General features: G+C 35.5%; 1 protein-coding gene across 2 annotated transcripts in view; it reads left to right on the forward strand.

Annotated features, from left to right (window-relative positions):
- Positions 1-4,641, forward strand: part of pAbp (poly(A) binding protein) — an 81,274-nt gene extending 76,633 nt beyond the window's left edge. For both annotated transcript variants that reach the window (XM_090407527.1, XM_090407528.1), the window contains exon 12: positions 2,893-4,641. In XM_090407527.1, the coding sequence (XP_090263653.1) occupies positions 2,893-2,973 (81 nt within the window). In that variant the 3' untranslated portion in view covers positions 2,974-4,641. The remainder of the gene's footprint in view (positions 1-2,892) is intronic.
- The last annotated feature ends 17,644 nt before the right edge of the window (positions 4,642-22,285 follow it).

Here is a 22,285-nt window from a genome sequence, read left to right on the forward strand (position 1 = left end):
TTGTATTATCAGTTGTCATTTTTATAGATCATTTATTGTATAGTCCTTATTGTTGTAGATCTATGATATTTAGAATTGTGTTCTAATTTCAGTTATAAATTATCCACTTTGCTCTTATAGCAAACTATAATAATACTTTATTATAGTTTGCTATAAGACTATTATACTTTATACTTAGTTCAGTATAACAAACTACCAAGAGGTTTTGACTTAAAGCACACAGCAATGTTAAAAGAAATACATGGAATCCATTTTTATGGTACCTGCATATTTTTTTCATTAGTCATCTGTATTCCTTTAGTTTCTCTGTTTTGAAAAAGTCAACTAATTATAATGCAAAAGTCCTGTTAGCATTGAAGCTGTCTGTATGTGTGTATATATATATGCTAGCACAACTTCTAGTGGATTGATTATAATAAACTAAATTATAAAATAGTATGGTTGCAGTTGTTTTACAATATATTTTAGGATCAACTCCAATGAAATTGTTCATCTATGATGAACAGTTGCAAGAATAAAAAGGCTGATTTGGGTTAGTTGAATGGATAAATGTGGAAAGCCCTTTTACACCTTGCTAGTTATATTTTGCATTTGTATCAGTTTTTGAGCTATTGGTAGTCGAGAAATGCTGTACTACTGATATTTCCTTGTAAAAAAAAAAAAAAAAGTTGAATTTACACTCCTACTAATAATTTCTGATATAAAATATCTTTCTCTGCCTGTTGCTGTTTTGGATATTTAGGTAAAGTGTGTAAGGCTATGAGGCCATTGTATGTGTCTTTATTTTGCATGTATTCTTCTGGCAGTTTGCTTGTTTTGTAAGATGAAAAGCCCAAGTTCCCAGGAAAAAAACCATGCTCCTTCCTATGAAACTGCCTCACTTTCATTTGAAAGTGAAACATTCTGTCTGTACATTTTTATCTCTTTAGTGATGATGTTTGTCCATATTCCTTTGTGTTATTATTAATGTTTATAAATACTGTTTGATTATTTATCTCATGAATTTTTTATGACTGCCCAAAGTGACTTCAAAACTGCTTTTACTTCTTAGCAAATTAATCTGGTGGAAATGCTGAAAATGTGCTTTTAGAAATATACAAACTCTATGTATCTACCAACCAGAATATCAGATAATCCTCATTTTGCCAACACAATCTTTTCATAAACCTACTCTTCAGATATACCACAGAAACCTGTTATCTTTTAATGATCGATCTTTTCCCAACCAATCTCTCTCATGTCCTTTGGCATAATCATGGTACCAAATTAGGTTACTTTCATTGTTTTTGTGATTCTTTTACTGTTGCAGGAATACTATTTTAACTGTTATCTAAACACTGGCTCTACAAATAACTTAAATAATCCTCGGTGGAGTGAGGACCTTTATTCCTCTACTCCACATGAAATTCCTGATAACCATCCAAGCCTTGGTTCAGAAAACATGCCAAAGCAGTTAATGATATATTGCACTCACTACAGTTCTTAATAAAGGTCTGACGGCTCACTAAAAGTGGGCCTTCAGATCTTTATGGTTCCTTTCTAAGGCTATCTTTCCATACTCCACCCAAATGTGAAGTTAACCTATTTGATCTTCCACTATTTAGAATTTCTGAAAACTTTATGTCGCTTTAATTATTTGATACTGATGTGTAACAGTAAAGCTTAGTGAAAATAGACCTTCCTTGAAGTTAGTCGGACAGCCAATTGCTATCTTTGGGCCTTCACTGATAGTGTCTAGGGTGGGCTATCAAGGAATCAAAGAAAGCTGGGAAATGGAAAGAGTACATGAAACAATTGATGCCATCTCAAATAGTTATTTCCAGTGATACAGCACTTTACTGAATACTTCTTTCTAACCAGTGACTACAGTCACATGAAGTACATAAAATACTGTACTCCTCACACCAGTAACAGAGATAATAAAGATATACGTTGTTATTCAGTACTCCTGAAAAGATTATATAATCCTCACATTACTGTTAAACCAGTCATCTCCCATCCTGAGGACAAACTTCATTGTGTGGTGCATTTTGTTTGGTGGGGGCGGGGTTAAACTAGAAATCCTTTCTGGCTCTTTTGTCATTGTCAAAGTTGACAATGACAAAATATTTTCAAGCTATTTTGTGATACAAATATTAGAGTTTAAATCTAGCAAAATATTAGCCAACACTTAAAGATTTTTTGCACATCTTTAAGCATTCCTCTTAGAAAGTTTATCCAGCTGTGATTTTGGATCTTTCACTATATGTGAAGGTAATGATCTGTTATTTTGAGTCTGCATTATTTGTATGTCATCCACAAAAAGCTGTTAGTCTTTAGTATGTTACAATCAACTTGCTATAAGAATCCCTAGAGACGATAAGTTTGTTCTTTTAGCACAACTTGTGCCTGTGGAAGTCTGAGACCATTTCAGACCATTATATATAGCTATTTGCTATAGTGAAAGTCACTGCAGGGATAATTATCTGGTGGCCCTATTTTAGAGCCCAAACATGAAATATTTTCATATGACAAACATACAGAGTAAACATGGGAGTTTAAGAAGTCTTAAACCAGGCAATGAAATTCATCTGCCTGCAGTGGATTTTAAACTCTCAGCCTTAGAGATGATATGCTAGTCACTCAGCCAACTAGTTAGGCAGATGTAGCTCATAAACAGAAGAGGTTACAGTATTTAAAGTAGTAGGTACATCTTTTATGTTATAAAGTTATTTTTATATTATGTTCAAAAATGGATGACATTCTTGAACATGACAGTGTTTCAGACATGCGAAACAAATTTTCTGGGCGTCATTATTCAAGCTTCAAGAGAATTTGCCATTATCATTTCTGTTTAAAATTATTCTTTAGCTTTTCTATATGATGTTCTATAATACATTTATTCATTTGTAGGTGGAAGAAGCTGTAGCAGTTCTTCATGCTCACCACTCAAAAGAAGCTATGGGTGCCACTGCAGGCTTAAAGAAGGATTAAAAGATTTTAAAGGATTCTAAGATATCATCAACAGCTTGTTTGCAGTTTCTGAGACCTTTGTAACAACTCAGTGAATAAGTAATCCCATACACACATGCATAAACACTAGCTTAGATTTAATGACAATTTCCCTGTAGTATGGGGGATATTTCCTTAATGGTTCTTATATAAATATAAAAAAAACCCACGTGAATCACAAAAAAAATAAAAAAGCTGTATGAAAAAATACAAAAAAATAGCAAAAATTGCAAAACTTAAATATATAAATGTAATTTAACAGGACTGTTGAATGTGTTTCAACTAGACCATCTTCCATTGTTTAAAATGGCTCTGGGGAATTTTTTTTTTTTTTTCTTTCTTTTCATTCTTCTCTATTGACTCATCTGGGTTTGGATCTGTGCCTCCACATGCATGCATGTATGGATGCAATCAGGCATATTAGCTTGCTTGCATGCATACATACGTACATACGTAATGTACACAGAGAGATATCTATATACGTTTAATTTTCAAAATATCTTGTATAGCATGTATCTAAATAGTTAGTTTCCCATTTGTATCCCATCTTTACACTGGCTCAAATTTCCAGACATTTGTTAACAAAATATGTTAGTGGGCTTCATTCACTTAATGCTTCCTCTTTTGAACTATGTGTAATCTTGGGAGTCTTAATTACTTTAAGTATGTAGCAGTATAATCATAAGGGTGCTTTGATATAAAATTTAAATTTATCATCAAAAGTTATTAATAAAAATTCAGTAATTATATTAATTTCAGTGCTGAGATTTTAAGTCAATTTAAACAACAAATCTCAGCAGTAGACACTTAAAACGATCTTATTAAAAATAGTTAAATTCTAACATGATTAGAAAAGCTAAATTCAATTTACCTTTTGCAAAACATTTTTTCAGTTCTTGTAAAGATTTGATATCCATAATATATATCCACAATGATATGAAATCCTAATTTCTGTTGTTTCTTGAATATATTAATAACATTTGAGCTTCATATGATTCATACAATGATGCTGATTTGATATAGAACCATAAATGTGACTTTAAACAGGTTTTGAATCAGTGTAGTCTCACTGAATGAGGAAACTTTTCTGAACTGAGATACCCTACCACAAATTAAATATTTGTTTTGTTTGAGAATGTTAAAGGCTAGAAAATTGCTTTAAAACTAATACACTTTGTCCTGCCTATCTATTTATAGCTCAAGACTATGTTAGTTTAGTAAAGTGTAATTCTTCACAGATAATATATTAAAAAATTTTACTCTGCATAACATAATTGCATATACAGTCTGTATATCAAATGTGTTGTATACACATATAGTGTATTACATTCTTATATATCTCTATAAAGTTTTTTTTTTTCAAATAAGTCACTCCATGTAAATATTGATAGTAGGTTTGAAATATATGAAAATTAACTCAGAGTAGCTATATGAAAAGCTGCACATTGGCATATGTAAATGTTATCCAATTTCAAAATTTTAATCTCAGTAAACATATGGGGTAAAGTAATCCTGAGACTGCTTTCGAAACAAATTTTCTTATGTGAAAACTTGTTTTGTGAGTAATTATTATGAATTAATCAGTTCATTATAAATTCTGCAGATTATCACTGGAAATGTTGCTTTTGGTAATAAATAATTTTTAGTATATTGGAGTATTTGAAGTTGAATTTTTGCAGTAAGTGATATTCAAAAAAAAAAAAAAAAAAAACTGCTGTATCTTTGCCTTACTACAACATATGCCATTGAAACTTACCTATAGTAATATAATGCAATACTTATAGTAACATTAGATAAATGTCAAAAGCAATATTTTGCTGGAGCATTTTTCACCATTACCACTGCATGTGTCTCCAGAAGGCAGTAGGAAGACTTGGCTAAAAACGAGGATCAATCTTGGTTTCTTGGAGAGAAAGGACTCATGTAATTTTTGTTTGTATCTGTCTCTTTAAAAGAAAATCAACCTTGTTAAGATTACTCCCACCCAAACATAAAATATTGTCATATACTCTACATAATTTTTAAAGTAAATACAGTATTTAGAAAGTCATGATCAATACTAACAATATTTGTTGACACCCCTATCGAATATATATATCACAGTTGGAGAGCACAAGCATGAGTCTTTCAGAGAATAAACAGCACATTTTGTGTAGTCTAGTCATTTCTTGCAATAGCAAATATCACTATCAAAAGCAAACGGTCCTAAATACCCTTTATAAAAGTGTTATATTAAAGGAAATCACTAATAACCTTCACTTTGACTATTCCTGTGGTTCCTACAAGTTTATTATAGGAAGAGTTAACTGATATATTGTACACTACACAGATTGTGTGGTCACCACCAAATTCTTAATGTACTTTTGAGGAGGAGGGTATACAGGATACTATGATAGCACTACATGAAACGTCTCCCATTCACGAAAAGATCATAAATCTATGTTATATCATTACTATAGGTGGGATGAGGATTTATTTTTTTTTTTTAAAATTCATTTATTATCAAGTTTGGAAACCCTGCTCTAGAGACCAAACATGGAACTTTTTAAGATGGAAGGCCATCTTACTGGAGATCCACCCCCTCTTCTCACTTCCACTCTTATTGTGGGGGGGGGGGGAGATAAAATTCATTTACCATCTAAAGACAATCATATACCCATCCCTGTAGTGAAATTCAAACCTGCATTCTCCTGCATATTCTTACTTTTCGTCATCCTTGCTATTATAGCATCAAACACTTTTCTCTCTCACTTTGTTTTAAGTGACTGTATACAATCTGAAGTTAACATTGTTAGCATTCAGGGATGTGTGAGCAAGGTAAATTCCTTCTTAATATCTTCATTTTTAATATGAATCTGCCACTGATGCATTCTGTATACTCAATTTAATTTTCTCATAACCTCATGTTTCTAGTTCTTGATGAACTCTTTATTTTCACCCAACCTCAAGTTAATTGTTTTAAATTATATAATTGTCTTATATACTGCTACTTTACTGTTTTGACCAATTTCTCTGTATATTACTCTATATAAACTTGCTCTGTTGATAACCCCCCCCCCCACACACACACACTTCCAACTTTTTTTTAATTTGCCATTTTCAGTAAAAAGTGCTGGAATAGTTTACTTGTCTAATAGGCTCTCAATGTGGATGCAGCAGCATTTTCAGTTTCCCTGCAAATTTTCAGTATCTTTTTATTGTTGGTTTTCATTCCAAATTTGTTACAACAGTTATTTAGTTAAGGAATATTGCTGAAGAAAACCTAGTAGCATCAAACATTTGTACTGATACTGATATCTTCATTTATTTTATTATTTCATTTACCTCATTTGTTTTTTTTTATATTTATGTAACTCCCACCCACAAAAAGTTGTAAATCTGTGGTATATATATGGGATGTGGTCCCTAAGTTAAGTTAAAATTGATTTGAACACTCTTGTCTGTTCAAATATACATATACTTATCTTGTATGTATGTATATTGCTAGTTTAGTGCCTTGGCTAATTTCTATTGGTATAAATTTATCCAGATCTCCACTGTTCAATTTACTTATTTTATTGGCAATTTTAATTTCTATCTTGAGTGAAAATTGTATAAAAATTAATATATATATAAACATGTTTGTTTATAGTTTTTAACTGACTTTTTAACTCAGAAAACAATATGAGATTTAATAAGGTTTCACTACTAGTTTCATCGGAAGTGCCGACTTCGTCAGGTGACTACAGTACCATGGAGAAAACAAACATCTTAAAAATATATTGTACTTTAGAAAACACAGAGTTTAGAACAAGTAATAATTGTCTTTGAAATTGAGTTCAAGCGTTAGTGAAGGCATGTGAATGATATGAGTATGCCAAAAACTGGATTACAGTGCTGTGTGAATCAGGTAGGCTGTAACTGAGATTGCTGTTTAGATGGGTAGTGTCAAGAGCTATTTCTTTGGATTCCAAGGTACGAACGACTTTCTAATTCATCAGCATTTATGGATGTTTGAAGTTAAGTACCAGTCTATTTGATGTTGTCGTCCTTCAACATTGGTAGAGAATAAAACGGGGCTGGATAGGGCACTATCACAGGTTCTGTTATGTTATAAGAAATGTCTATTCATGGTGTTCTAGGTGGAGGGAGATGGACTTTTCTGTCTGGCCATAATATGGTTTGTCACAACTTGAAATGATTTTGTATGCATACTGGGAATTGAAGTTGTGTTTTACTTTAGGTTGACTGAGGCAAGATCGGAGTTTTTGGAAAAGTGGAGAAATATGTTTTAACTTTAAATTTCTTCAGGATTTTTGCTAGTTTAGGAGAAAGAGAACTTACGATAAGATGTAGACTGGGGTTTGAGTTATCTTCATTACTATGTTGATTATGTACACTAAGACGATTATAGATATTTTTAGGAGAGTAACCATTATTTAAGAAAGTTCTTTTGAGGTAACTAACTTCTTGTTGACGTTCCTCGTCTGACAAGGATCTCGCCTGATGAACTAGTGTGGAAATAATTCCTAATCTTTGAGGTGGGGGAGGAGTTGTGAGACAAAGCATGTAGGTATTTATTGGTGTTTGTGTTGGCTTTCTAAAGATAGAAATCTTGAGACCATCCGTTCTAGTAAGTTTTATATCTAGAAAAGCCAAAACACCATTAACCTCTGGTTCGGATGTGAAGTTTATATTTTGATGAAAATTGTTTAAATGATCCAGAAAGGTTTGTAAGTTTTCTGTGCCATGCTCCCAAATTCGAAAAATGTCGTCCATGTAACGCAGCCAGATTTTGGGTTTCAGTATCGCTGAGGAAATGTCTTTTTCCTCAAAATCTTCCAGAAAAATGTTGGCTAGCACTGGAGACAATGGACTATCCATTGTGAAACTGCTGTTCTGTTTGTAGATCTTGTCATCAAATAAGAAGTAGCCTGAATCCACACAGTGCACAAGTGGCAAAAATTTTTAGATAACTTGTTTTTTAAAAGACAAGACTTCCGGGGTTGGAATGTTGGTGAATAGTGAGTCTGTCGAAGCTGATCATTCTGTCTGCTTCGTTAAGTTGGATGTTCTTGATCTTCGAGACAAAATCAGCCGAGATATTGATATGTGAAAAGGATTTTCATGCGAGATGTTTCAAGGAGGAAGTGAGATTGTATGTGGGGGAAGTCGGTGCTTTCAACCATTGGTCTGAAGGTTTTCTTTGTGGATCTTCGGAAGGCCATATAAACAGGGAATAAGGGGATGAAGAGAGTGAGCGATACACTGATATTCCTAGATAATTCTGAGGTGGATTATTATTATGTAGTTCTTGTGAGGTCTCTGAAGTTCAGACTAAGTATTACAATCTAATCATTCATGGATCTTGAGGCAATAATCGGTTCTATTTAGAATGATAGTGGCATTCCCTTTGTCAGCTGGAAAAATGATATCTTTATTATTCCGCAGTTGATGAGTAGCTTTTCTCTCCAAACGGGAGATGTCAGTGGGAGGTCTACTGTTGTGGATTGCAAATATAGCTTTTATCCTAAGAATTATTACAGAGTCAATTATATTTTGAAGTATATATATATATATATACAGGGTGTTCGGGATAAATTTGACATATTTATAATTAATTATATTTTTCCGTAAGTTACATGTATTAACACACACTTCTCTTCATTTAAAAGTTTGGACCCTTCTTCATTCATATACAAGATGTCAGAAAGGATGGATAGCTGGAACCCACCTGAATCATGGAAGAGAATAACTTGTATCATGATGATTCGTGCCCGCCATCAAAATAAGGATATTACGACTGCTGCCCAATGCTCCCTGAATACAGTAAAAACAATCAGGCATGAACTAGAGACTTGCAATGGTGACTACGAGGATGTAGCAAGAAGAAAGATCCCTAGCAGACGATCTGATTGCGTTCGTACAGCAGAATTCCTCGCAAATCTGCAGGAACAGGTGTTGAAGAACCCTGGCATTGGAATTCGGGCTTTGTTCGTGGAGTTGCTAACTGTAGTCAAGCCCTGGATAACAAGGGTAGCCAATGGTAGGCCGTATGTATGGCAGCAGGATTCGGCCCCTTGCCACACCTCTGGGAAAAGTCAAAAATGGTTGTCTGAAAATTTCTACGACTTCACCAGTCCAAATGTTTGGCCTCCAAACTCCCCAGACCTTAACCCCATGGATTATTTTGTATGGGGCGCAGTTGAAAAAGACACCAATCGCACTTCCAGTAATACAAAAGCCCAGTTAATGGATAAAATTAAAACAGTTTTTGCGGCCCTTCCCAGGGAGACTGTAGCATCAGCTTGTTCGAGGTTCCGAAGCAGAATTGAAGCTGTGATCGATGCTAATGGTGGTTATTTTGAGTAAATCTTGTTGATAGTATTGCAATTAACTCTGCCTGTAATGTTTTTTTTGTCAATTCATTAAATTTAATAGATACAAAGAAGATTTTCTTTTTCCTTACAAAACTGTCAAATTTATCCCGAACACCCTGTGTATGTATATATATATATATATATATATATTATATATTGAAAAAAAAAAATATATATATATATATATTTTTTTTTTCAATTTAGCAAAAGAACTCCAAAGCTTATCTACCTGAAGTAGAGCAGAGAATACTGCCAATTTTTTTAATTCCAGGTTTAATTGCATTCATAATGCAATCCATGCAGAATAACTGGAGATAGCATTGCTGTGTAATGTTTGGTTTTACATCAGACCATTTTCCTGTACTGCCTTTTTTCTAAACCACTGATTTAGTTTACACATTTAATATCCTGTTTCATCCATTTTTTTATATATTTTTATTTATCTTATTGGTGTGGGGTTTCTCCATTGATCCTTAAGCCTGGTTGAGCCATCTTAGTGAGATGTATTTATGACTTTTATTTTATGACTAGATATGTTTTGTTTCATCTGAGGGACACCTGCGTTTCCGAGTGAAAAACCCTCTACTTCCGTATGAGACCGACTAACTCACCTTTAGTCGAAAGAGACAAGAAAGTTCCTCACATCATGCACGCCAATCAAATTGAGGTGTTACCAAAGGGCTAAGTCTATATACCGACAGCTACGGAGGATCACGTTTTATCCCATATATAACTAGCATTTTGAAGAGTTTATTTCTTGGAACCTTTTCGTATGCTTTTGTTAAGATCTGCCTAACTTCCTAAAAAGTTAGTGTCAAAACTTGAACTTTGCCTCCCCCCCTTTCTTGGCCTCTTCTCACTTCTGCTTGTAGAAATCTAAGTGGAATACATATTCTCAGCTGTTGTTTTATTACATACATTTTATATTGAAATATAAAGATTACTAAGAATCCATTTCAATCTGGAATTCGACCTACTGCCAGGCAGCCTCAATTAGGTAGTGTGGCACAAACGTATACCTCCATATTTGAGATTATTCATCTCAGATAAACTGAAAACAAGTTAGGTTCTTATAATCACATTTTTTATTTTAAATCAAAATAGTTGATAAATCATGGGAATATAGCAAGGATCTTTGGAAGAGGTATATTTAACATGGTGTCAAATATACCTGTTCCAAATTCCAAATAGATCCTGTCAAAAGAAACTTCAAAATGCTGCAATTATGACAAATGAGATGATGGGTGTATAAGTGCCTCCTTTGTTATTCATCTCTCTGAATCAGATTAGTAAGGAAAATAACTAATATTTCCAAATTAGAGCCGATCTCAGTTCTTCATGCAGACTTATACTCTGCAGGATTCCTTAATATAATATATTGAATAACGGCTGCAATAAATTTGGCAAGACAATCATTTTAAAAAAAGGTTGAAACATTGCTTATCACATATATATGTGATATATATATCACCGTTCACATACATGTGAACACTGGCCTTGTAGGTTTTCAACCTACAAGGCCAGTGTAGCTCAGTGGAAGTGGTGCTTGTGACCTCTGCAGCTTCGCTGCTCGATATTAGACCTAGGTTTAAGTCTAGTCGCTGACGAACTTTTTCTAAGCTCATCTTCGACCGGTTCCTGAGTTAGTCAATCTCTGGCATGGGCAAGCGGATTTTTCCTCCTGGAAACTCCGGTTTTTTGTCCCGTAAACTTAAGAAAATCGACTGTAGTACCCACATTGTTTCAGACTAACATATCCTGTTAGGGTTAGGTACCAAGAGATCGCAGCACTTGGCTGTTTCTTCATCAGTAGCTATATATATTTATTTAGTGATACGCATGGGCCAGCATTCTCTGATTGGCTACTGGTGGAGATTGAATTGCCCACTCAGTCTCCAAAAGTTAGGGTATAAAAGGCCTTTCCTATTCCCTATTAGGAAATAAGATGTGTCAGCTGATTTTTTATATATATATATATATATATATGTGTGTGTGTATATAATTTATATATATATGTATCCTGAGAGAGGCCTGTGTAGCTCAATGGAATTGGTGCTTGCTCGCTCGAAATGAGAACTTAGGTTCAAGTCTAGTCGCTGATTGGAGGACTGAACTTTTTCTAAGCCTATTTTCGACCGATTCCCGAGTTAGTCGATCTCAGGCAAGCAGGTTTTCCTCCTAGAAACTCGGGTTTTTTTGTCCCGTAAACTCAAGAAAATCGACCATAGTACCCACATTATTTCAGACAGTAACATATCCTGTTAGGGTTAGGTACCAAGAGATGGCAGCACTTGTTTGTCAACCTCTTCATTGATGGCTACCTATAATTAGTGATAGAGATGGGCCAGCTATCTCTGATTGAACTGCCCACTCAGTTTCCAATCTCCAAAAGCCAAATAAGGTACAAAGGCCTCGCCTACTCCCTATAAGGGAATAAAAGAAGGTAGCTGATTTTTATATATCCTAAATAGAGAACTTACAGTACAAGGAAAACATTTCAGCTGAACAAATTTAGGAGCAATTTTTTTTTAATGAAAATTTCAAATAAAAAAAATAAAATATGGAAATAGAATTAAGCAAACTTGGGAATAAGAAATTAGGAAAAAATATCACTAGGCTAGCAGGACACATGAGTTTAAGTTTATTGGAATCTTCAAGCTGGGTTGGAAAGCAAATGCTTGATCAGAGAGTGGAGACCACAAATGTGAGGGTTCTTAGAACAGATGTTCTGAATGGCAGAATCATTAAAAATCAAGATATTAGAAGGAATGTTAAGTTAGAATACAGGAATGTGTTGAGCAAAGCTAATTTCTATGTATTGGGGTCAGTTAAACATTGGAAGATGTAGCAGTAGTATTTAATGAGAGGGAAAAGATCAAGATTTGTGTGGATTGATGTGCAGTTTAGAAGTGCCTTAGCTAACTGAAATAAAAGATCTGTTGATTTGGTCCTGATGGATAGGAAGCTAGTGATGTAATACTGTCATAGTATCCTGAACACAGTAAGTATAAGTATATGTGTAATGAATTTGGTATTCCAACACTGCCATGCACCATTTCAAGTTTCTGGTGGCTTCTTTCACATCAAATAGGGATATGCACTACTAACTGCATTCCTCTTGAATATTTTCAACCACTCGTCTGTTTCTGCTTAACTTATATTTAATACTTTCCAAATTTCACGCAATAGATGTAGATGATTCGAAAACTTGGGATGCCTTAGCACGATATTGTTTGTTGAATGAGTAGACTAGATAAGGTGTACTATAATCAGTAAAGATATGTATACGATTAGTATGGTTGGAGGTAGGTCATTCATGTGTAGGAAAAAGAGGAGAGCTTACGTTGGTTGTGAAACAATGTAAATAGGGTCATCCACCATAACGCGAAGTGAACAACCTAGAAAGAAAACTGACTACCCAATGCAGAGGGTGCAGACACATTTTATGTGACACATGTTCCCAGATGAAATTCAGGACTTACTCTATGTATCACTAAACCAGAAACAAAATTTTCATTATTAAACCAAATGCCAAATTTAATCTGTCTAGAAAATGTAAACATTTATATACAACATCCTATGCAGATATGCTAATTCTCTTCCTATAAATAAAGTAAGTTTTCGAAATAAACTTATTTCTGGTTACCCCATGGAGTCTTTCGACTCATCGAGGAAGGCTGTAAATATCATGCCCAGTGTTGTTCGACATTTGCGCAGTATCTATCAAACTTCACTTTGAACTTATTCACAATCATAACACGCACAACAGTCTCTGGTAACTTATTCCACTTACTCTCCAAGCAAAACATCTAGTTCTAACGCCTAGCTAACTACACTTTTTCTCAGTTTCCAAGGTGTATTAAATATTAAAAAAGTAAAAGGTATCCAAAACTGTAAACACCCCCAGATCCAGAATATCTATCTACAGTTATGTTACCATCTGTATACTCTTCTCCATTTCCAAGTTTTGTTTAATAATTTAATATCTTCTAAACATCTTGCTGCATTTGCTCCTAGCTTTCCTAATCTAATTTTGCTCTATTTTTAAATCTATTTTTCCAGAGTATCTTTTAACTTCTTATTAGGTATACTTACCAGTATACTTTTCTCTATTTTCAGCAATGCCTCTTAAAATCATAAATATGGAAGTTGGAAAATGATGCTTGGTAGTAAAACTGAAGAAAACATTGTTTATGCTAGGAAGCATCTGAAGCTGAAGATTTTCAATGTGTGGAGTTTTGTTATTCGTTTTTAAAAATAAATTGATATGATATTGAAGCCTCATTGAAACGAAGTAGGTCTGAAATTTCTGGTTTTGTAAGAAATTGAACTATTTCCCAAAGTAGAATTTTGCTATCTTAATTCCTTCCGAATCGTAACAATATTGTTTAATTTCCAAATGTTTTATGGAATATCGTAAATTTATTTTGTTATTAATTTATTTTGTTTCATTCTTGAAACAAAATCGCGTTCTAGCACTTTGGTTGGTCGATTGGTAGAGCCTCTGCTATTATGGCTCAGTTAAGTAAGTTTGAGCGCGGTTAGTAGTTGGAAGGTAAAAATCGTTCGATGCTGTTGGCACACTCTCCCTCGATGAGTCTTTGGATTCCCTGGAGGTGTCAAATAATAATAATATATATGGTTTCCACCCACGAAATGTTATTGGTAAACCTGTAGTGCATTTCTACTAGAAATGGGCTAAGCATTGCTTTTTCATTTTTATATATTTTTTATGATTTTTAATTTTTTTTATATTTTTTTATCAGTGACTGAAACCCTGCTTTTGAGACCAAACGGAACTTTTCCAAGTCACTTCAGTCCTCCAGTAAGAAGGAGGAGGTCTCACACTGGGCAATGAAATTCATCTCCCACCTAAAGAGACTCACAAACATCCATGCCTAAGGCAGGATTCGAACCCGCGACCTGTTGGTTGGAGAGCGAGTATACCACTAGGCCAAACAAGGGCCAGGTTTTCCAACACTCCCTTTACCCCAGGGAAGCAAATGTGGAAGTGGGATTGCATGGGCCTGGAGAGGATAGTTTTGAAATGGTGCATCACGTACTTTACATTTATCTTCATTTTCCGCCTTAGGTCTCAGACCTGTTGCAACAAAGTTTATTGTAATCCGTCTTTGCATTGTATAGATTTCATATTCTAGTTTATGGTTTTAGTGTTTCTTTTTGTTAGTTGCTTGTGCCATTCCCTTTTTCCTGTTTTTCTCCCCATTTACTGGTATTTTAAAATCATAAATATAAACGTAAGGGAGTAAGCTTCAGTGCTATCCAATGGAGACTAAATAAGAAACCCAATCAGGTGTAAGCTAGATATATGAACAGAAAGAAGCACAAAGATTTCTGGATGTTTAAACAGCACAATATGGTAAAATAAATATCGAAATATTGCAACGATGCTCTATTTTTTAAAAGTATAGTTGCACTCTTTCGATATTTATTTTACCATATTGTGCTGTTTAAACATCCAGAAATCTTTTTGCTACTTTCTGTTTATATCTAGCTTACACCTGATTTGGTTTTCTTATTTAGTCTCCAAAGGTTAGCACTGAAACTGTACTTCCTATAAGGGAATAAAATGCATCCGCTGATTTCCCCCTATCATATATTTTTAGTAAATCTGTTGGAAATAAAATACTTACTTTGTAAGTGATCTACACTGCCTCAAATGAAGTTAACGGACACCCCCATGGACAAGATACATTGTCCCATGTAACGAATCGTGTGTTTGTATCCAGTATAATATAATTTGGAGGAATATGTCCCCAAGTCAGTGCAACTGTCTTGGTGAGATTTCTGTGATAAGGAAACTGATATATTTTGAAAGAGGCATTGTGATAGGATGCCATGTTTCAGGCATATCTGTTCGATAAATTGTTGACAAATTGGGCCATTCCAGGTCAACTGCAAGCGATACCCGCAGTGGACGGTCCACCACACTCATGATCATGACCGTAAGATGCTATGAAGGATATGAAAAAAACGCTTCTCGTCGGCCGACACATTGAATGACGAGTTCATGGCATGGAATACATCGGCACATAAACATTCAGAACCGAAGCTCAGAGCATGGGTTTCCATGGTAGGACTGCAATATGCAAACCCATACATTAGCTAAACAAATATGCAGGGTCATCTTCAGTGATGCAACGCGTGTACAGTGAGACGTGTAAGCTTGGAAAGCGTGTTATGGAGCGAAGAATCACGCTATGCCTCTACCGAGATGGACGGTATTGTAATTGCCCGGTGAACATCTCATACCAGATTGCATAATCACAAGTGTGAAATTTGGAGATGGTGGTGTAATGCTATGGTCATGTTTTTCTTGGTTTGGCCTCGGACTTCTGTTTCCGGTGTGACTAACATTGAACTACGAGAGGTATCAGCATTCGGGACAATGCAATGCTCCCTGCTTTGTGGCATTTCTACGCAACTGACCACTGTCTATTTCGGCAAGATAACACCATGTCATAAGGCTGCTCCTGTAACTGCGTAGTTTGTGGACATGAACATCACCACAGCCCTGATCTGAATCCTTGAACACCTGTGGGATGAACTGGAGTTTCAGGTGAGGTCAAGTCGATCAATGAAAATTTTGTGGTGCAAAATTTTCATTGATCGCCATCGTACGCTTTTGGAAAGTATGCCCTGTAGCATTGCTACAGTCATCGCGGCAAAAGGAGGCCTTATTAAGATGGCTGCCGTTTGTTCCACAGACTATGGTGTCCGTTGTATTCTTTCCAAGAGCGTATGTCGTCTAGTATTACTATAATTTACATAGCAGATTAGATTTGCTATATTATCATGTTTATTCCATTTAATTTTTTACTTCTGTTTTTATTTCATCCATTAAAATGCTGAACAGAGAATTTAATGAATCATCTTAATGAATGTCTTGATGATTTAATGAATGTCTAATTGCTTTCATCATTGCTTATTCATTGTTGCATTACTTTATTATACAATGCTTAATGGAGGAGTAATGTAAAAGTGGTCAGATTATCGCCCAGACATATCAGGAGTGAGTTGTGGAGAGCTATGATAGCAAATCATTCAATGCACAGTCTATGTAGAAAAAATAAGTGTGAGTTTTGGATGCGTGGAGGGTGGCAGAAAAAAGAAACTTGTATAAGAGGTATGCCTGCACTTGGATTTGCACCAAGAGCCTAGAGAAATTTATTGGAAGGAGACCTAATGCAGAGAAACTCGATCATCCTCTAAGAATCGCTTCAGATGTGTAAGTTTAGCTAGGGTGTACAGATGTACTAGTGATAGAAATCTCACTGAGCATTGTTATGAATCTGCTGAAGGGGATGGACTACACTTTGAGTTTGAACCGTTTGAGTGTGATCGGAAAAAGAAAAAAGATAGTTATTACCCAAGTAGGCTGCAGATATATGCGAAAAAGCAAGATGGTAACCTGTATATATATACATATACACCAATGCCAGGAACATTAAAAACAATGGTTGAGTTGCTTCGGTGATGGCCTAAAATTGTTGGTATTGCTGAAACCTGGATCGCAAAGATGAGAGTAATTGCAGTAATTTTTGAGTAATTTTTGGAAGAGTTAAAGGATATAGCATTTTTAGGAAGGACAGAAACGAGGAGAGCAAAAATGCTAATCTTATCAAAAAACTTGAGTCCAGTTAGGGTCGAAACTCATTAGCCTTCACACCAAATAATATTCCATGTTAGGCTATCTGTGTGAAGTGATGGCTAACAGGATGAAATACGTGGCACTGTTTTGCTACAGACATGACTTCAGTTACTAGGCACAATGACGTACATTGCCAAATTACCCTCATGGGAATAAATGAATAATCATTATGGGTGACTTAATTTATCTACATGTTGATTAAATAGAAAAAAAATCCCATGATATGAATGAAGGAGAGTTTACTGAACTATTTACACCAGTTCAGTAAACTCTCTTTCTCAAGCAGTAAACTTTCTCAAGCAATATTTGAGAGAAGCAACTCCAGGATATAGTATCAGATTTCATCATAGTGTCTCAAGGAAGGATGTGACTGTTTTTCCACCAGTTGCTGAGTGATTATGCCATGCGGACCTGGGAAGTAGCCACCTATATTGAAGTTATAATTAAGACAGGTTACTTGTTGAAATACAAAGCTGGAAATAATGGAAAACTTACGAGAATACTATCTTTGGTCACATGGTATCAGATTCTGAATAGGAAATACATGAGCACTTGTGCAGCTTTGGAAAGATAGTTAAATAATGGAGTATTGGAACGTATCCCCTACAGGAAACAGGATGTGAATGAAATGGATGTCTAACCTTCTTAACTAAGAAATCCATATGAAGATGATGACGGAGACCAGGAATGAGGTTAGTTACGAAATATGAGGCTACACGAACCCCATTTAAGGATGTTATGAAGATCAGTGGTTCACGCAATAGTTGTAGACGATTTGAAAGCGTGGGATGTCTTAGGACGGCATGGTTTGTCGAATGAGTAGACCAGATGAAATGTACTATAATCAGTAAAGATATGGATACGATTAGTGTGATTGGAGGTAGGTCATTTATCTGTAGGAAAAAGAGGAGAGCTTTCCTCTTACATTGGTTGTGAAACAATTTAAATAGAGTCATTCACTATAACACGAAGTGAACAACCTAGACAGAACGCTGGCTACCCAAATGCAGAGGGTGAAGACATTTTATGTGACACATGTTCCCAAATGAAGTTCAGGACTTATTCCAAGTGTCACAAAACCACAAACAAAAGTTTCATTAACCTTGTCTCTGCTCGTCAAAGTATTCTTTTGTAACCAAGTAATCTGATTAGCTGCCTTCCATTTTTGCTATGTGCTCTCTAAACTTTAACTCCCTACGCACTAATACTTCGAAATCTCTGGCTTCGTTAATATCCTTGGGCACTATTCCATCAGTGTGGTACATAGCTGGTAATCTTTTACCCCCAAATGCATACACTTTGCTACATTAAACTGATATCCATTCTCCTTTGCCCAGACTGCCAGTCTATCCAAATCATCCTGTAAAAGTTTAATATAATCTATATTAACTATTGCTCTACCCAATTTTGCATCATCAGCAAACAACTGAACAGTTCCTCTCAAATCCTTTCCTATATCATTAATGTACAAATTAAACATTAGTGGCCCAAGAACAGAGCTCAGTGGCACGCCGTTAGTCACAGGCATTCTTCTGGACTCTACTCCTAAATAAATTACTCTCTGATATCTCTCCATCAACCACCATATTATTCCTTGTGCTGCAGTTCATTGAATCGAATTCCATGCGGTATCCCGTCAAACGTTTTTTTGCAAAATCTAGCAGTATCACTGTAAAACTTCATCAGGCTCCACTATCAGTGTATTATAAAACGTGAACAAATTACTGAGGCATGAACTACCCTTTACAAAAACCATTTTGCCTCCATACAGTATTTTCACCAGTAGTAATTAAAGATAGCTCTACCAAGACTATCACTAATTATATATGGCGTCGTCGCGGTTAGCCGAGTGGCTATGCGCTTCACAACCATATGCCTGACGAAGGAGAGTCTTAGGTTCGATTCCCGTCGCCGACGTGAGGAGCTTAAGGATCTTTCTCAGTCATAGCCAAGTTACCTGGCCTTGGGCGTGGACAGAAGAGTTTTTCATCCTGCAAGCAGGCAAACCTGCCCCGTGAACACACAGGCTACAGTCATAGGACACACCGGGAGGCATAGGGCTAGCCACTTTATCCTCGGAACGGGTATGGCTTAGAAGAGCTATGAATAGCTCCTGAACAGCCCACTAGCCTTATATGAAGAGAAGAAGAAGAATAATATATGGCGTCTGGTGAAGAGAGGCGACTAACAAGTGTCGCCATCTCTCTCATGGTTCCTAATCCTGACATTATATTTACTGTTTGTAAACAGTGCGGGTTCCTACGGTCGATTTTCTTAAGTTTACATGACTAAAAACCAGCTTGACTGTGCGAGAGATCGACAAACTCGGAAACCGATCGGAAAATAAATTATTTTGTTATTTTATTTCAGGAAGGAAATTTTGATAAAGTGGAGTGCTACTAAGAATATCATTACGGACTTCAGGTTTATTTTGTAATTTTATATTCGGCATGTTAAGGAATGCGTTTTGAACCCTTGAAAAGTGTAGGACATTATTTTCCTTAATATTCTCTTAGAAGTCTCTGAGAATAAATGAATTTAGTGTATATGTGTGTTGAGGCTTAAGTGTTGTGAAGAATTCATGTTAGAGGTTCAAAAGAATATTAACAACACTGAGAAAGATTTAAAACTAATTTTAATACTTCAATATTTCGTATCCGTCACAGAGACATCTTCGGGGATTACAAAAACGTTTTGTAACAACACACACACACAAATACAATACAAAGAGAAACAAAAGTCCTATCTAGGTGGTGCGCCCTCTATTGGCATTTGCAGGTGGTTGTTTAAATTAGGTTGATTCCTGAGTGCAGATGCAGATTCAAAGAATAGTCTTTCTTTTTTGAATTTAAATTCAAAAAAGAAAGACTATTCTTTGAATCTGCATCTGCACTCAGGAATCAACCTAATTTAAACAAATATGGTTGCATTAAACTTCCCAAAATTTAGGAAACTTTAATTATCAGAGATCCCTCTTTACATCCTGGCCACCTGCAAATGCCGATAGAGGGCGCACCACCTAGATAGGACTATTGTTTCACTTTGTATTGTATTTGTTTGTGTGTTGTTACAAAACGTTTTTGTAATCCCCAAAGATATCTCTGTGACGGAGACGAAATATTGAAGTATTAAAATTAGTTTTAATCCTTTCTCAGTGCTGTTAATATTCCATTAAACCTCTAACATGTATTTAGTGTACTGTAAACCCACAAACGATGATAGATTCCTTAATGCTCTCTATTTCACCCCACTCTTATAGTTTGGAATCATCAAAACACTAAGACAGAGCAAACATCTCCAGTTGACACAGAAAAAAGGAATAAACTTCGTTACCCCTACCTATACTTTTTACCTCAATCGTTATGGACTTAGGATGATTAAAAGATTTTATAATTCCCAAAGAAGACTTGAACGGTGCAGTTGTCCATCCTCACATCGGCAATGTTACAGATATAATGGCTTCAAAGTCATGACATAAAAATGTCTTTCACTTCACTCTGCAAGAAAATTGGATTCCTACAGCCTACGAAATCTCCCTCACTCCAGAAGCCGCAGTTCTAAGATGCGCTGTTCGTACGGCATTAGGTAGCTGTTAGTGAAAGAGCACTTACATTTTAGAGAGAGAGAGAGAGAGAGCGATCCATATATATCACATCATTTTAAAGATTCCGAAAAGAGAAATCTGGTTTAGCTTTTCATACAATCGATAAAGGCCATAGTATTTTGGGGAAAAAAAAGGAAATTCGAGGAGGGTTCCAAAATACTTTGCTCCCCTATTCACTGCAGCAAGAATCAGGGCACTCTCCTCCACCATGTTGGTATTTATTCAGCAAAACTCCTGCATTTACAGATCTTTAACTTTAACATTAGGCTTTCTTTTTCTCTAGACGTTACTTTTTACCTATCCAGTTATTAATTCCATATAGATCTCATATTCGCCCATCTTTTGAAACTATTCACATGTTTGGCGGGGGGTATATAAATCATCACTAAAATTCTCGATGCAGAGAAATTCGGCTGAGAGTCGACTCCTCCCACACTAACTCACTTGAAACTATCTCAGAGATGCATAGTTTCAGATCTGTCTTTTCTACGGGAATTCCATAGTCACAGCTCCACTGAACTTGCATTCATCATGCCTTCACTTTCTGTTGTATCTTTTAAAACGAGAACGGAAGTTATTAAACTTTCCTTTCAGTACAACTCCAAAAAGCCGAACATGCTTCTTCTTTTTCTTTTATTTCAACTTCCTCATTCCTCTTAAACAATTTTTCTCATAAATCGTTATTTAACAACTACAATCTAGTTGTTAAATAGATTTTGTTTCAACACCCAACCCTACACTTACGTATGTACACTGATGTTTGAAAGCTATGGACGAAATACATCTTTATCTGTATATAAATTTTCGTAACTGCAGCGAAATATGTAGAAAAATTTATTTCTAGATTACTAATAAATAAATAAAATAAATAAATAAATCAGCTAATGCCTTTTATTCCCTAATAGGGAGTAGGTGAGGCCTTTACACCCTATCTAGCTTTTGGAGACTGTCATATTACAAAATATGTGTTATAATTTTCATACAAATTAAATAGCAATACGTTTTTAGCAAAAGTTGCAAATTTCCTTAGGATGTAGTTAAGGAATTAATGTGCAATGCTTACAGAAAACTATGCGGAGAGACATTTCAATAGAATATGATGACCCCGAACTGCGATGTACCTCTAACAACGTCATAATCATGCTTTCCACTAAGTGATTGAGGAGTTATTGAGGCAAACTGGCTCATTCCGAGGAAGGATCAGGCCATTTTATTTTCTGGAGGGGAATTTCTAGAAGCGTCTCCCTATTGTTTTAAACGTGTTCTATGGATTGAGATCTTGTTAGTGTGTTGGCCACTCGATTCGACTATCCTCGGTCTCCAGAAGAATCTCCTGCTTGTGTACGATGTAGTGTGGCATTGTCATCCATGAAAATGAATTCTTCGCCTTCAGTACCACGGAACAGTTGAACACGACGTTGAAGAATTTCGTTGTAATTTCGTTTCAATATCATAGGTCTTCCTTTATGTAGTATTTATAGCTGGGTGCGTCCGTATTTATCTCTTTCAAGACCATCCACGCGATGGTAAGCAGTAACACTTTCACGGCAGATTAGGTATCATCTATAATCGGAGGAAGGGCTAAAATGACACTCATCTGTAAAGAGTATATTATCCCATTGGTGTATTGGCCAATTTTTTACGGACATAACGCCTTTG

Source organism: Typopeltis vanoorti, chromosome 17 (genome assembly GCF_054136105.1).
Source record: "Typopeltis vanoorti isolate ZY-2024b chromosome 17, IOZ_Tvanoo_1.0, whole genome shotgun sequence".
Lineage (NCBI taxonomy): Eukaryota > Metazoa > Arthropoda > Arachnida > Uropygi > Thelyphonidae > Typopeltis > Typopeltis vanoorti.